We start from the raw sequence: 12,039 nt of genomic DNA, 5'->3' as shown, positions 1-12,039 counted from the left end.
GTGCAGTGTCTGGCCTAAAATGTTCTGTTTGGGACTTGTTATTAGAACTACTGTTTGTTTTCTCTGCCCAAGTTATCTTAATATCGTGGTGTGCGTGGCCCATACGACTGTCTCATTGTAACTCGGCTTCACCTGTTCTGAACAACGACTTGCCATTTCTTTGTGAAACTTTCCAGGACTCTCCGGAATGAATCTGTAACCTTCATTTTGTCAATCCATTCTCAAAATGGCCTCTAATTCGGTGAAAATGCATTCAACTATTTTTTTCATGCTTTAGTAATAATATAATTTTTTTTTTCCTAGTACATACATACATAGAATCTGCATGTGGTTTAGGGCAAGGCATTTCACCTTTGAAGAGCTACAGGAACTTGGCAACGTGCCGCAAAGGATTTAGTGGGATTGGCTCAAGAGAGCATTGTGTGGAAACACTGTCAACAGTCTTCTCTCTCGAACATCCCAGCTCTCGTTCTTTGATTCTATGAACCTCCTAAAGTTCTGTTCCACGAAGAAACTGGCTTCAAAACCGGTTCTTTTGCCCCTGGGCAGAGACGTGGCATTGTGCTCCCCACTTCTGGAGGGTTGTTTGAGCACTGCTCCTTTGGCCAGTGTAAGGGCTGGACACACATGCTCTACGCACTTCTCCCTCGCCTTACTCATCTTCTTCCCCAAGAAGACCCGCCACCTGTCCAAACTTCGGCTTCCAGCCAGCCGTCCCAGCAGGATTGGACTGAACCTCCTGCTGTCAACAGCTAGGGAAGTGGACAAAATACATGAAGCAAATGTCCCCAGGCTATAGTCCCCAAGAAGAGAAACAAACAAGGGAAGCCCTATAATCACCCCAGCTCTCTGCCGGGAAGCACTATCCAGATTGCCAGCACAGGGACAGGGAGTCTGGCAGCCTCGCCCAGTTGAGTAAATCTGCCTTTAGTGGTTTGCTCTGCCTCCCATTAACTTTTATTACTAAGTATGGGAGCACTAAGAGGCAGAAGAGTGGACATGGGGAACCCAGGGTGGAAAGGGGGAGAGTGCTGACACATTGCAGGGGCTGCTACCCATGTCACAAAACAATATGTGTGTAAATTTTTGAACAACAAACTAACTTGAGCTATAAACTTTCACCTAAAGCACAACAAAATTAAAAAAAAACAATTTACATGAGACCAAAAGGTCAACAATTACTCTAAAGCAAAGATGAGAAGATAAGGGGGCAGGGAAACTAGAGGGCTGGAAATGGAACAACCAGAACGCAATTAAAGAGAATGATGACACATTGTGGAAAATGTAACTAATGTCACTGAACAATTTGTGTAGAAATTGTCAAATGGGAACCTAATTTGCTGTGTAAATTTTCACCAAAAACACAATAAAATATTACTAAAAAAAAAAGAAAAGGTGAAGAAATACACCAAGGAGTTCCAAAGTCGTTTTCTATGAATTGACAGACTATATGGTTTGATTTCTTTATATTTGCTATAGCTTGCAAGTTTCCCACAATAAGAATAAATTATATAATAACAAGGTAATTGAAAATAACCAATTATATCCCCCAAAACTATTGGTAATAGTAGTATTTACCAAAGAGCCCTGATGGCGCAGGAGTTAAAGTGCTCAGCTGCTAATAAAAATGTTGACGGTTCGAACAACCCAGCAGCCGCTTCGCAGGTGAAAGATGTGGCAGTCCGCTTCTGTAAAGATCACAGCCTTAGAAACCCTATGGGGCAGTTCTACTCTGTCCTATAGGGTCGCTATGAGTCGGAATCGACTCGCTGGCAGTGGGTTGGGTTTTGGGTAATACTTTCAGAAAGCAAGACTAAGGGTGGAGTAGGAGTGAGAGGCAAGATTTCTTACATTTCCTTGTACACGCGTTTCAGTTATTCTTAAGTAAAACAAAAAAACTTCAAAATAAAGCCGCGGTAACCAGTGAACACCGGTTTCCATCCTGCCAAGCCCTGCTGTTCTTACGATCTGCTCAGACCGATGTCTTCCTGCTTTATTAACAGGTGGCACTTTCGGATGGTTGGTTTTGTTTGCTTGCTTTTTATAGAGGCCAATTACAGCAAAAAACAAGCAATGTAAATGTTGGTAATTTTAACAACGGTTAATATATAAATGATTTACATCATTCAGGAAAGTAAAAAACAAACCAAAAAAAGACTCATGAACCAGCGTTCAAGCACACTCACTAGCCGTAGGAGGTTGAATAATGGCCCCAAAGGTATCAGGACCTAAGCCCTGGAATCTGTTACCTTCTATAGCAAAGACTTTTGCAGATGTGATTAAGCTAAGGATCTTGAAGGAGGCGGGGGGATGTCCTAGGTAATGAGGGTGGAACCTAAATGCATGTATCCTTATAAGAAGGAAGCAGGAGAGAGAAGAGGAGAAAGCAATGTGACCAGGGTGACAGAGACGGCAGTGATGTAGCCTAAAGTCAAGGAATGCTGGCAGCCGCCTGACGCCGGGCAAGGCAAGGGATAGATTCCCGCCTAGAGCCACTAGAGGGATTGTGGCCTCACAACACGGTGATTTCGGCCCTCCAGAACTGGAAGAATAAGTTTCTGTTGTTTGAAGCCATCAAATTTGTGATAATTGGTTACAGGAGCCATAGGAAGCCAATATACTAGCCAAAGATGGAGCATTTTGAGTATAAAGAACAATAATGGCATGTAAATTATGGTTTTAAACAATACACGAGTTCAAAATGATACCAACACCCCCTTTACACACGCACACATGCACATACACCCACACGGAGAATTCAAAGACAGGCAAAATAACGTGCGGTGTTAGAAGCCAGGGCAGTGGTTCTCTTTGCAGAGGCTTGGGTAGTTACTGAAAAGGGGGACAAGGGGTGCTCTGGGTGCTGGCAACGTTCTTGATCTGGATTCCAGTTACACAGATGTGTCCAGTTAGTAAAAAATATCAACCTGTATATTTGGGACTTTTTCACTTTTCTGTATGTGTTTATACCTCAGATAAAATGTTAGTTAAAAAAGAGAAAGAGTGGGAACATCCACAAACTCACACCACCACATCCACCCGTCTACCTACATCTGAGCCCATCCACTCTGCCTTCACTCCTGTTACTACAGGTGACCGGTTCGTGCTTCCATCAAAGGTGTATCCTTCATCCTGTGCGCTAAGTAATCACCCCCACCTCTTCTTCTCCAGGATGTCACTCTGACAAGTCTCCCATTTCATACCTACATTGACTTTTCCTCTTGAGTGGATCTTTCCCATCAACATACAAGCATACTATCACTTTTCCAATTTTTAAGACAACCTTTGCTTAACCTGCAGTTACTGTGCTATTTTTATCCTTCTTCTGGCTTAAAGCAAAATTCAAAATACTCATCTATACTCACTAAATCCAGTTTTGTTATCACATTCCTTTTTGAACCACCTCCAATGAGGGTCTCACCTCTACACTCACTGATCGGATATCAAGGTCATCTCCACGCTGTTGAATCCATCTTTGTCTTACGTGATTCTCAGCAGCTTTTGACATGGTCATCAACTCCCTCTTTCCTGAAACACTTTCTCCTGTTAGATTCCAGAACACCACACACCCCCAGTCTTCCTTCTACCACGTGGTTGTTGGCTATGTCTAGTCCGCCCCCAACTCATGGTGACCTCCAGCACACAGAAGTGAAGTGCTTCTGGAATCAGACCGTTCTGATCCGTAGGGTTTTCGGTGGCTGGTTTTCAGAAGTAGATCACCAGGCGTTTCTTCCCAGTCAGTTGTAGTCTGGAAGCTTTACTGAAACCTGTTCAGCATCATAGCAGCACGCAAGCCTCCACTGGCGAAAGGGTGGTGACTGAGCATGAGGTGCATTGGCTGTGAATCAAACCCAAGTCTCCCACATGGAAGGTGAGCATTCTATCACTGAAACACCACTGCTAATCCCCTCTACCACATTAACTGCTCCTTTTCAACTTTCTGGTTTCTCCTTATCTCCCTGGCCTCTTCATTTTGAAGAGCACCAGAACTCATCTGGGGACCTTTTTTCTATTAACATTCCCTCCTTTGGGGATCTCATCTAATCTCATGGCTTTATACAATCCATAAACTAATGAACGTAACATAAGAGTCTCCAGACCAGACCTTTCTCCTGAACTCAAACTCCTGTACATGTCCGTCTCTTCAACATCCGTACTTGGCTCTCTGATTTAAAAAAAAACAAAAAAAAAACCCACTGCTGTTGAGTTGATTCCAACTCATAGTGACCCTATAGGACAGAGTAGAACTGCCACATAGAGTTTCCAAGCAGCATCTGGTGGATTCGAACTGCCGACCTTTTGGTTAGCAGCCTTAGCACTTAACCACTATGCCACCAGGCTCTCTAATAGGAATCTCCAATTTTATATGTTCAAAATCAAACTCTTGATTTCCCCCTAGGAGTCCACTGCTTCACAGACTTCCCCATCTTGGGTAATTGGCACCTCTATCCTTCCAACTGATCAGTACAAAACTCTTGGAGTCATTCTTGACTCTTCCACATCTCTTACAAACAAATTTGATCTGTTAGCAAATCCTCAACTAAACCTGCAAAATATTCCAGAATATGACACTTTCACCATTTCTTTGGCTGCTATCCTGGTCCAAGTCACTATTGCACCGTGCCTGGATTATTGCTGTAGCCTCTTAACTGACCTCCTTGCTTCCACACTTGCCTCCCAACCAGTCTGTTCTCAATGCAGCTGCTAGAGTCACCCTATTAAAATGTTAATCAGATCATGTCCCACCTCTACTCAAAACCATCTGATGGCCTCCTATTTCACTCAGAGGAGAAGACAAATTTCATGTGATGACTTAAAAGGGTCTTGACAATATGCCCTCCTCCTCCGTACTCATCTCTTAGCAACTCTTCTTCCCCTCCCTCTCTGCTCCATGTACACTGCCTTCCTTGCTGTTCCTCAGACATGGCACGTGTGTTCCTGCTTCAGGACCTTGGCCTAGAATGCTCTCCCCCCATTATCTGCATGGATCAGTCCCTCATCTTCAGATCTTTACTCAAAGTCACTTTTTCCTGGAGAGCCACCTTAACCACCCAATCTAAAATTTCAAGCTCCTCCCTTTCCACCCCACCACATGAAGTCTCTATCACTTCCTCTGTTTTCTCTCTTGCCCTTTTCACCTTCTAATATACATATGTATTACTTATCTGTTTATAGTCTGGTGGAGGTATTTGCCTATTTTGTTCACTTCTGTATCCCCAGTGCCAAGAACAATTCCTGGTACATGTTGTCAATGCTGGGTGACTCGTAGTGACTCCATGTACATAGTACAACTCCTGGTACATACCAAAAAACCAAACCTGTTGCCTTCGAGTCAGCACAGCGACCCTATAGGACGGAGTAGAACTACTCCAAGGGTTTCCAAGGAGCAGCTCATGGATTCAAACTGCTGACCTTTTGGTTAGCAGCCGAACGTTCAACCACTGCACCACCAGGGCCCTCTGGTACATAGTAGAACTCAATTAACATTTGTGGGATAAATGGATGGGTTATTTCATTGCTTGTCGGTACACTCAAGTTTCATAGAGGCAGGAACCATATCTTATTCATCTTTGTGACTAAATGGAAGAAGTAAGAACAGATCTTTGGTTCAATTAATGTACTTAAGGCAGGCAAGGCATTTAATTATTTTTTCCATTTTTAATCCAAATCTTTGATGTCCTCAACTAAAGTACACCATCTGTTCCCAAACAAGGTTGTCAACTGCCTTTCCTTAAAAAAATGTTTCACTCGGCCAAGAGAAGAGCAAAGATTGTAATAAGCTAAGTGTGCAACAAAAACGTAGTTAATAAAAACAGTGCTCACCAGTAGTCCACAAGTCAAAAATATGGAGGAAATGCAAAACTTAAAAGGTGATACGAACAAAAAACAAACCCCTTGCCATAGAGTCGATTCTGACCCACAGCGACCCTATAGGACAGAGTAGAACTGCCCCATTGGGTTTCCAAGGAGTGGCTGGTGGATTCGAACTGCTGACCTTTAGGTTAGCAGCCATATCACTTAAACACTGCACCACCACGGCTCAGTACAAACATAGCTATTCCTTGATTCATTCATAAGATTTTTCCTTTCCAGAGAAAGGTTGAAAATCCATAAAACTCATCAACAGATGTGTTGGTTTAATTGTATGATATCTAAAACATATTATACAAATGCAGGAGAAATTCAACCCTTCTGAGACGCTGTTAAAGAAAGAGCACTTTCTATTCACCTGAATATATTTCTAGAGAAAATTTTAGTGCTTGGAGAATTCCAGCAACTCCCTCCCCGAAAAATGACAAGTTCATATTTTAACCTTGTTATTTATATGAAAAATTTTAACTTATTTCTCAAGTTGACAACGAGGTTAAAGACCCAGGTTCTTGTCTCAAGCGTGTGCCCTGAGGGAAAGCTCTTATTGCCCACTTCCCACCTCGCAGTGCGCCCCCTTGAGGATCCTCAGAGGCCCGCCCTGGGTAGTCACACCCGCCAGTAGGGGCGGGTCCATAATCACCACTGCTGGGAAAAGACCTTACGGGGCACTTCCGCTGAGCAGAGGACTATCCCGTCAGCCATCTCCATGGTGGGGCCAGGGGCGAGAAGGAAAGGACTCGCTGTTACAGTGCAGGGAAGTTGGTGGTGGTGATACCCATTAACAAAGGACACAGACTTGCAAAAGCAATCACCAGCTGTGTCAGGCACAGCGACGACTGTGTCAGAGTACATGCCTTGCAGAGAAAATTCAACCCAAAGTGAGAGAGAACATGATTAATTGAATCACAGTCAGAAATGAAGCATTAGTGACATCATGACATGTTAATGGGAAGTTCATTCAAATTACACAAATAAATTTACATATAAATCACTGTTACAGAGCATATTGTATGAAGATCAGCTATACTAGATATTTTTATATTTTTACATAGTATCCCTTGCCCATCATAGAAGAGTAAGACTAGTAGCTGATTGTCTTCCAAATGCCTGTCAATTATCTCTGGAGCTTTAGAAATTTGTTTCATTGAGTAACATTGAAGAAAACCCACACCCCATACAACAACCACACACATATCAATCACACACATACATCAGCCACACACACACACAACACACACCATACATACACCCCAACACACACACCAACCAACTACACACACACACACATTATTGCCTCCCTGCAATAAAAGGTATAACCCGCAAACCAGCAAACAGTGACCCTCCCATTCACATACCGAAATGAAAGTCCAAATGTGGAGTATCCAGCCATCGTGGTTTAGCTAGACAGTCCCAGTCTATCCTTATTTCCCAGTATAATTATTAATAGTGCAGCCCCCTCCCCGGCCACCAAAATGTATTCTAGTTTGGACAATAAATTATATGGAGACCCTACCCAAATGGCTATTATCTTTGTTATGGAAGTTTAAGCTTTAGCTGTGAAGCAGGCCAAATTAGTGCTGTAGTTTTCCCATAAGGATACAGGTAGTCGAACTGATTAAGTCACTTTGCCATTTCCCCTACAAAAGACACAAATCCAGCCATGTAAACAAAATGAGGAGCACTCTCAATAATAAAAGCATCCACTTCTGTCTCTCTCAATTCTTTGGAATTTGCTATTCATTCAGCCTGGCCAGTGCCATTTCTGAATAATGGCGATTCTCTTGCCATCCATCAGGGATACGTCACTGATAGTTATGAGAAAAATACCTCACACATTTTCTTCTCTATTTTTGTAAATTTATTTATCTTACTCTTGGCTTACTGACAAGAAGTAGAGGTAAGGCTTTGAATCCAGAGCTATTTAAGTTGATAGTACAAAAGGGAGGGCTCCCCTTCCATCAAATGTATCTTTTGATATTCTCCTTCCTTAGTGAAGCACCCTCCTCTCCCCACCAAGCCTAGCATTATTAGGCATGGCATCTCTATAGAGTGGAAAAGCTGACATCGTGCATCCATCCAAACTCCAGGGTCCCTTGCCACATTTCCCTCCCTCACTCCCCGGCGTAACTGTGGTTCTCATTCCCACTCTGTGATGGAAGCCAGTGGAGGAGCTATTGGGATGGGGAGGAGAGAGTACTTGTCAGGTCTACTTACTCCACTAGCAGCACTCTTACCCTAGGGCACCCCAGAGATTCCAGAGCCCTGGCCTCCCACCCCCACATTGTCCCAGCAAGCTCTGAGCATGTTTGCACATGATCCACAGGTAGCAAATTCTCCCAGAGTGTGTCTCAGAGTTCAGTCCCGTAGATGGCCTTATAGCGTAAGTACTCTTCTAAGCACTGGAGGGCATTGTCATCCACTTTCGGGTCAAACTTGTTGGCCAGCAGGTGATGGTTCTGAAGCAACCAGTGCAGGTCTCCAGCCCCATAAATACAAACAGCCCGCTGGTGGATTCCAGTGCAAGGTGGATAAGGGGCCCCCGCGCTTATGTCTCCCTCATGGCCCTGCCACTTGACTAGCCTAGCAATGGCAGCCAAGTCCGAGATGTCATACTTGCGGTGGTTGGGAACAGAGCCAGGCATCCATGGTGCACGCTGAAGTGTGGCCCAGAGGTGTTCATCGGGGCTATAGGTGTCTTTTACCCATTCAATCAGTTTTTGGGATTTGGGATTCTCTAAAACATGTTGGATGAAGTCTCGAGAAGCCACAATATAGGCATTCCCTGTGAACATAGGTAAATTATCAGGGGGAGGGCCCTTCTTCTGGCTTGTTACGTGCAGTGTGTCTGTCATCTCATAATGATACTTCCAGCGGTTTTTTTTGTACTCAGTAGGTATCTCTGACTCCATACTGTTCTTCCCATTCAGCATCTTTAGAGCCTGGACCATCTCAGCATTTGTCTTTATAGGAAAGTCTGTCCCACATGTATTCAGGAAGTATTTCCATGGCACGGGGCTCTGGAGCAAGTCTTCCATGCAGTTCAGGTCAGCCTGCACCCTGGACCAAGATGCATAAACCACCCGAACCAGCTTACTGGCCATGAAGACATTTGGGAAGCATGAAATAATTGCCTTGACTGCCTCTTTGAAAGTTTCTGGGGACTTCTCATCCACGTGGACACAGTATATGTTCTGTGGGACATACACAGCTCGCAGCAGCCTCTCAAAATTTTCAATCTTCTCATGGACCACCATAGAGTATGCGATGGGGAAGTCTAACTCTTGTTTGCTCAGTGGGAAGTCTATGAACTTCCTCTGGGCCTTAAAGTGCTCACAGTTCCTGGTCAGGTTGAGGTAGTGGGTGTCTGTGAAAGGCTCCCTCTTGTTCTTGGTCTCCAGGTTGCTTAGGAGAGCCTGAATCACTGCTTCCTGGTTCCCTCGAGTGACCCCGGAACAGTTGATGGACTTCTTTGCGGGCAGCTTCAGGGACTTGTACAAGATATCCCTACAGCGCCGGCTTTGAAAGTCCCTGGACTCCAGATCCAGGTGCTCAAAGTCACACTTCAATCTGAGAGAAAGTCTCAGAGCAATAAAGGCCAGCAGCATATAGCAGCCCAGGGCCCAGAGGTAACGTTGCTGGCAGAGCTTCTTCTTCCACCATAACATCTTCATCCAATGGAGACCAGGCAGAGTCTAGGCACAGGGAAGGAGGAGGAGGATGGAATCCTTGGACAGAACAAAATGCTTTCAATTACAAACTAAACCTGAACGTAGTCACAGGCACATCAAGTTCAATTCCAAATGGATGGCAAAAATGTGTTTCTCCTCTAGACAAATATCCTCAGTAAAAACCCGCCTAGGAGCCTCTTATAGCTGGCTTGCTCATCAAGGTCTGGAATCTGATCCTATAAACTAGCTGACCATGCTGGGATCCGGCTCCACCTCTTCTCCGGAAGAGACGGGGAAGTAGCACTGAGCCCCTTCTGAGATAGAGGACAATTAGTAAGAGGAAGTCCCTGCCTTTCATTCGTCATTCTTCCTCCCAGCCCCCACCACCCTCTTTTTATTACGAAGCTCTTATCTTCAACCTAGAATTTATGGTAGGTCTGGATAGATAATCCATGAAATGCAGACATTCTCTGTCAGGTCTAGAAATCTGAAGTCCTTTTTTAAAAGAAAAAGTACATTTCTTGCTCTTGCCAAACAATATATAAACTGCTGAATTTATATATTAGAATGCTTATCACTGTACATAATTCATCGGTCAGATGTGATATCTAGCCACTCTTTTAAAAAGATGTTCTTAAAGAAATAGAAAAAGTTGGCTACAATAATTTTGAAAAATGCATTGTAATTATTCATGTAAGGAGCCCTAGTGGCACAGGGTTAAGCACTTGGCTGCTAACCAAAAGGTTGGCAGTTGGAACCTACCCAGCAGCTCCAGGAGCCCTGGTGGCGCAGTGGTTAAAAGCTCAACTGCTAATCAAAAGGTCTACAGTTTGAATCCACCAGCCGCTCCTTGGAAACCCTGTGGGGCAGCTATACTCTGTCCTGCAGGGTTGCTATGTGTTGGAATCAACTAGACAGCAATAGGTTTGGTTTGGTTTGGTTTTAGCAGCTCCAAGGGAAAAAGACCTAGCAACCTGCTCTCATAGAGATTACAGCCCAGAAAACCCTATAGGGCAGTTCTACTCAGTTACATGGGGTCACTATGAGTCGAAATCAACTTGACAGCACCTAACAACAATACTTCATGTAGACAATTCTTCAGTTTATCCAAGGTTAAAATGTATCTACATACAGACACACATAGCCATGCTTATACAATATTTAATGAGTGCCATCTATAGGCCAGAAAGATTTCTTTACATTGCCTCATTTAATCCTTACAACCAACCTGAAACACAGTATTATTAGACCTCTTTTACAGATAGAAAAAGAGAAGCTAAATAACTTGGTAAATATTACACACATTATAAGAAGCAGATTTGGTACTCCCTCCCAATTCCCCTTTCCCCAGGTTTTTTTTTTTTTTTTTTTTTTTTTGTCCTCAAGCCTAATACTCGTTCCACCAAGCCACAGCTACCTTTCAAATACAATTCAAGGTACTGGGTACCATCAAAGGAAATTGGATATTATAGGGGAAAAAAATCCCTAAAAGGAGAGAAACAAAACGAAACACACTCTTCCAGCAACATCTTTCCCCCTTGTATCCTCTTTAGAAGCTCTGAATAAGATTGTATCCTATTTGGTAATAACTTTTATGGGACTCTGAGAGGAAGAAAAATGTAAAACAAAGACAATGCTCACCTTTAATAGCTTCTTTTCTGATTAGGGAAGCTCTCTTGCCAGAGCATGAATTTGCTTCCAAGGGAAGACTGGTTGGGTTTCATGGAAGCAAATGTGTACACGTTTCTGCTGGTCTTCTTCTAAACCCTCCAAAATATATTTTCTGATGATCACAAGACGTTCAAGCAACTGTCCTGAGTTCCTCTTTATTCTCTGCAAAGTAGCAAGTCGCTTTATCACTTTCCTTTTGTGGTTCCTGCCCTCGCATAGGACAGCAAGCTCACATAAGTCATTCAGGAGCATAGTCTCAAGTACAAGTCATCTGGGAAGGTAAGTGAGGCAGGAAACAAAATACTAGCGATATCTGAGAAGCCAAGCAGGTCTTTCAGTCAGAACAAGTCAGTTTGTATCCATGCTCTCCTGTCACAAAACCATTCATTAAAAACCCGTCACTGCTCAACAAGAACTTAAAACAAAGAAGTGCAGACGCACACAGCTATGCCCCCTGCCCTTGCCTTCCTGTGGCCTGGAGCCCAAATGTCACTCCTCTTATCTTACCTGAAACAGGAGCAATAAAAATACCTTCCTCGGATTTTTTTTTCTTTTTAAAAAAACAAGTCCGTGCAAACCAGAGTTCTTTCATCAAGTGGCACTGATGGAAAAAATCCATTTGCCTGATCTTAAATGACTGTTAATAATCTGTAGGTTGTAGAAATACCCACAGAGTTCCAGATTGCAGATATTCCTCATGAATGTCTGTGAGGTTAGGATTCTTGGCAGTTTAAAGAAAGGATGATACAGAGGATGGCTTTGACAATACAGTGTGGAAAATGCCTTCTTGAATGCTTCTGGTACAGTTTGCCACTGTTTGCTCCCCAGT

At 43.5% G+C, this 12,039-nt stretch overlaps 1 protein-coding gene across 1 annotated transcript; it reads right to left on the bottom strand.

Moving 5' to 3' along the window:
* Nucleotides 1-7,532: 7,532 nt before the first annotated feature.
* Nucleotides 7,533-11,260, bottom strand: GCNT3 (glucosaminyl (N-acetyl) transferase 3, mucin type). Its single transcript, XM_004374617.2, has 2 exons — nucleotides 11,181-11,260; nucleotides 7,533-9,596 (listed from the first exon to the last, which is right to left on the bottom strand). Exon 2 carries the CDS (start codon nucleotides 9,540-9,542, stop codon nucleotides 8,220-8,222), a length of 1,323 nt encoding a protein of 440 aa, XP_004374674.1. The 5' UTR covers nucleotides 9,543-9,596; nucleotides 11,181-11,260; the 3' UTR covers nucleotides 7,533-8,219.
* Between the last annotated feature and the right edge of the window lie 779 nt (nucleotides 11,261-12,039).

The sequence above is a fragment of the Trichechus manatus genome, unplaced genomic scaffold (assembly GCF_000243295.1).
Source record: "Trichechus manatus latirostris isolate Lorelei unplaced genomic scaffold, TriManLat1.0 scaffold00030, whole genome shotgun sequence".
In the NCBI taxonomy this organism is placed as follows: domain Eukaryota; kingdom Metazoa; phylum Chordata; class Mammalia; order Sirenia; family Trichechidae; genus Trichechus; species Trichechus manatus.
Note: the sequence above shows the minus strand (reverse complement) of the source record. Positions and strands in the feature narration are given on the sequence as shown.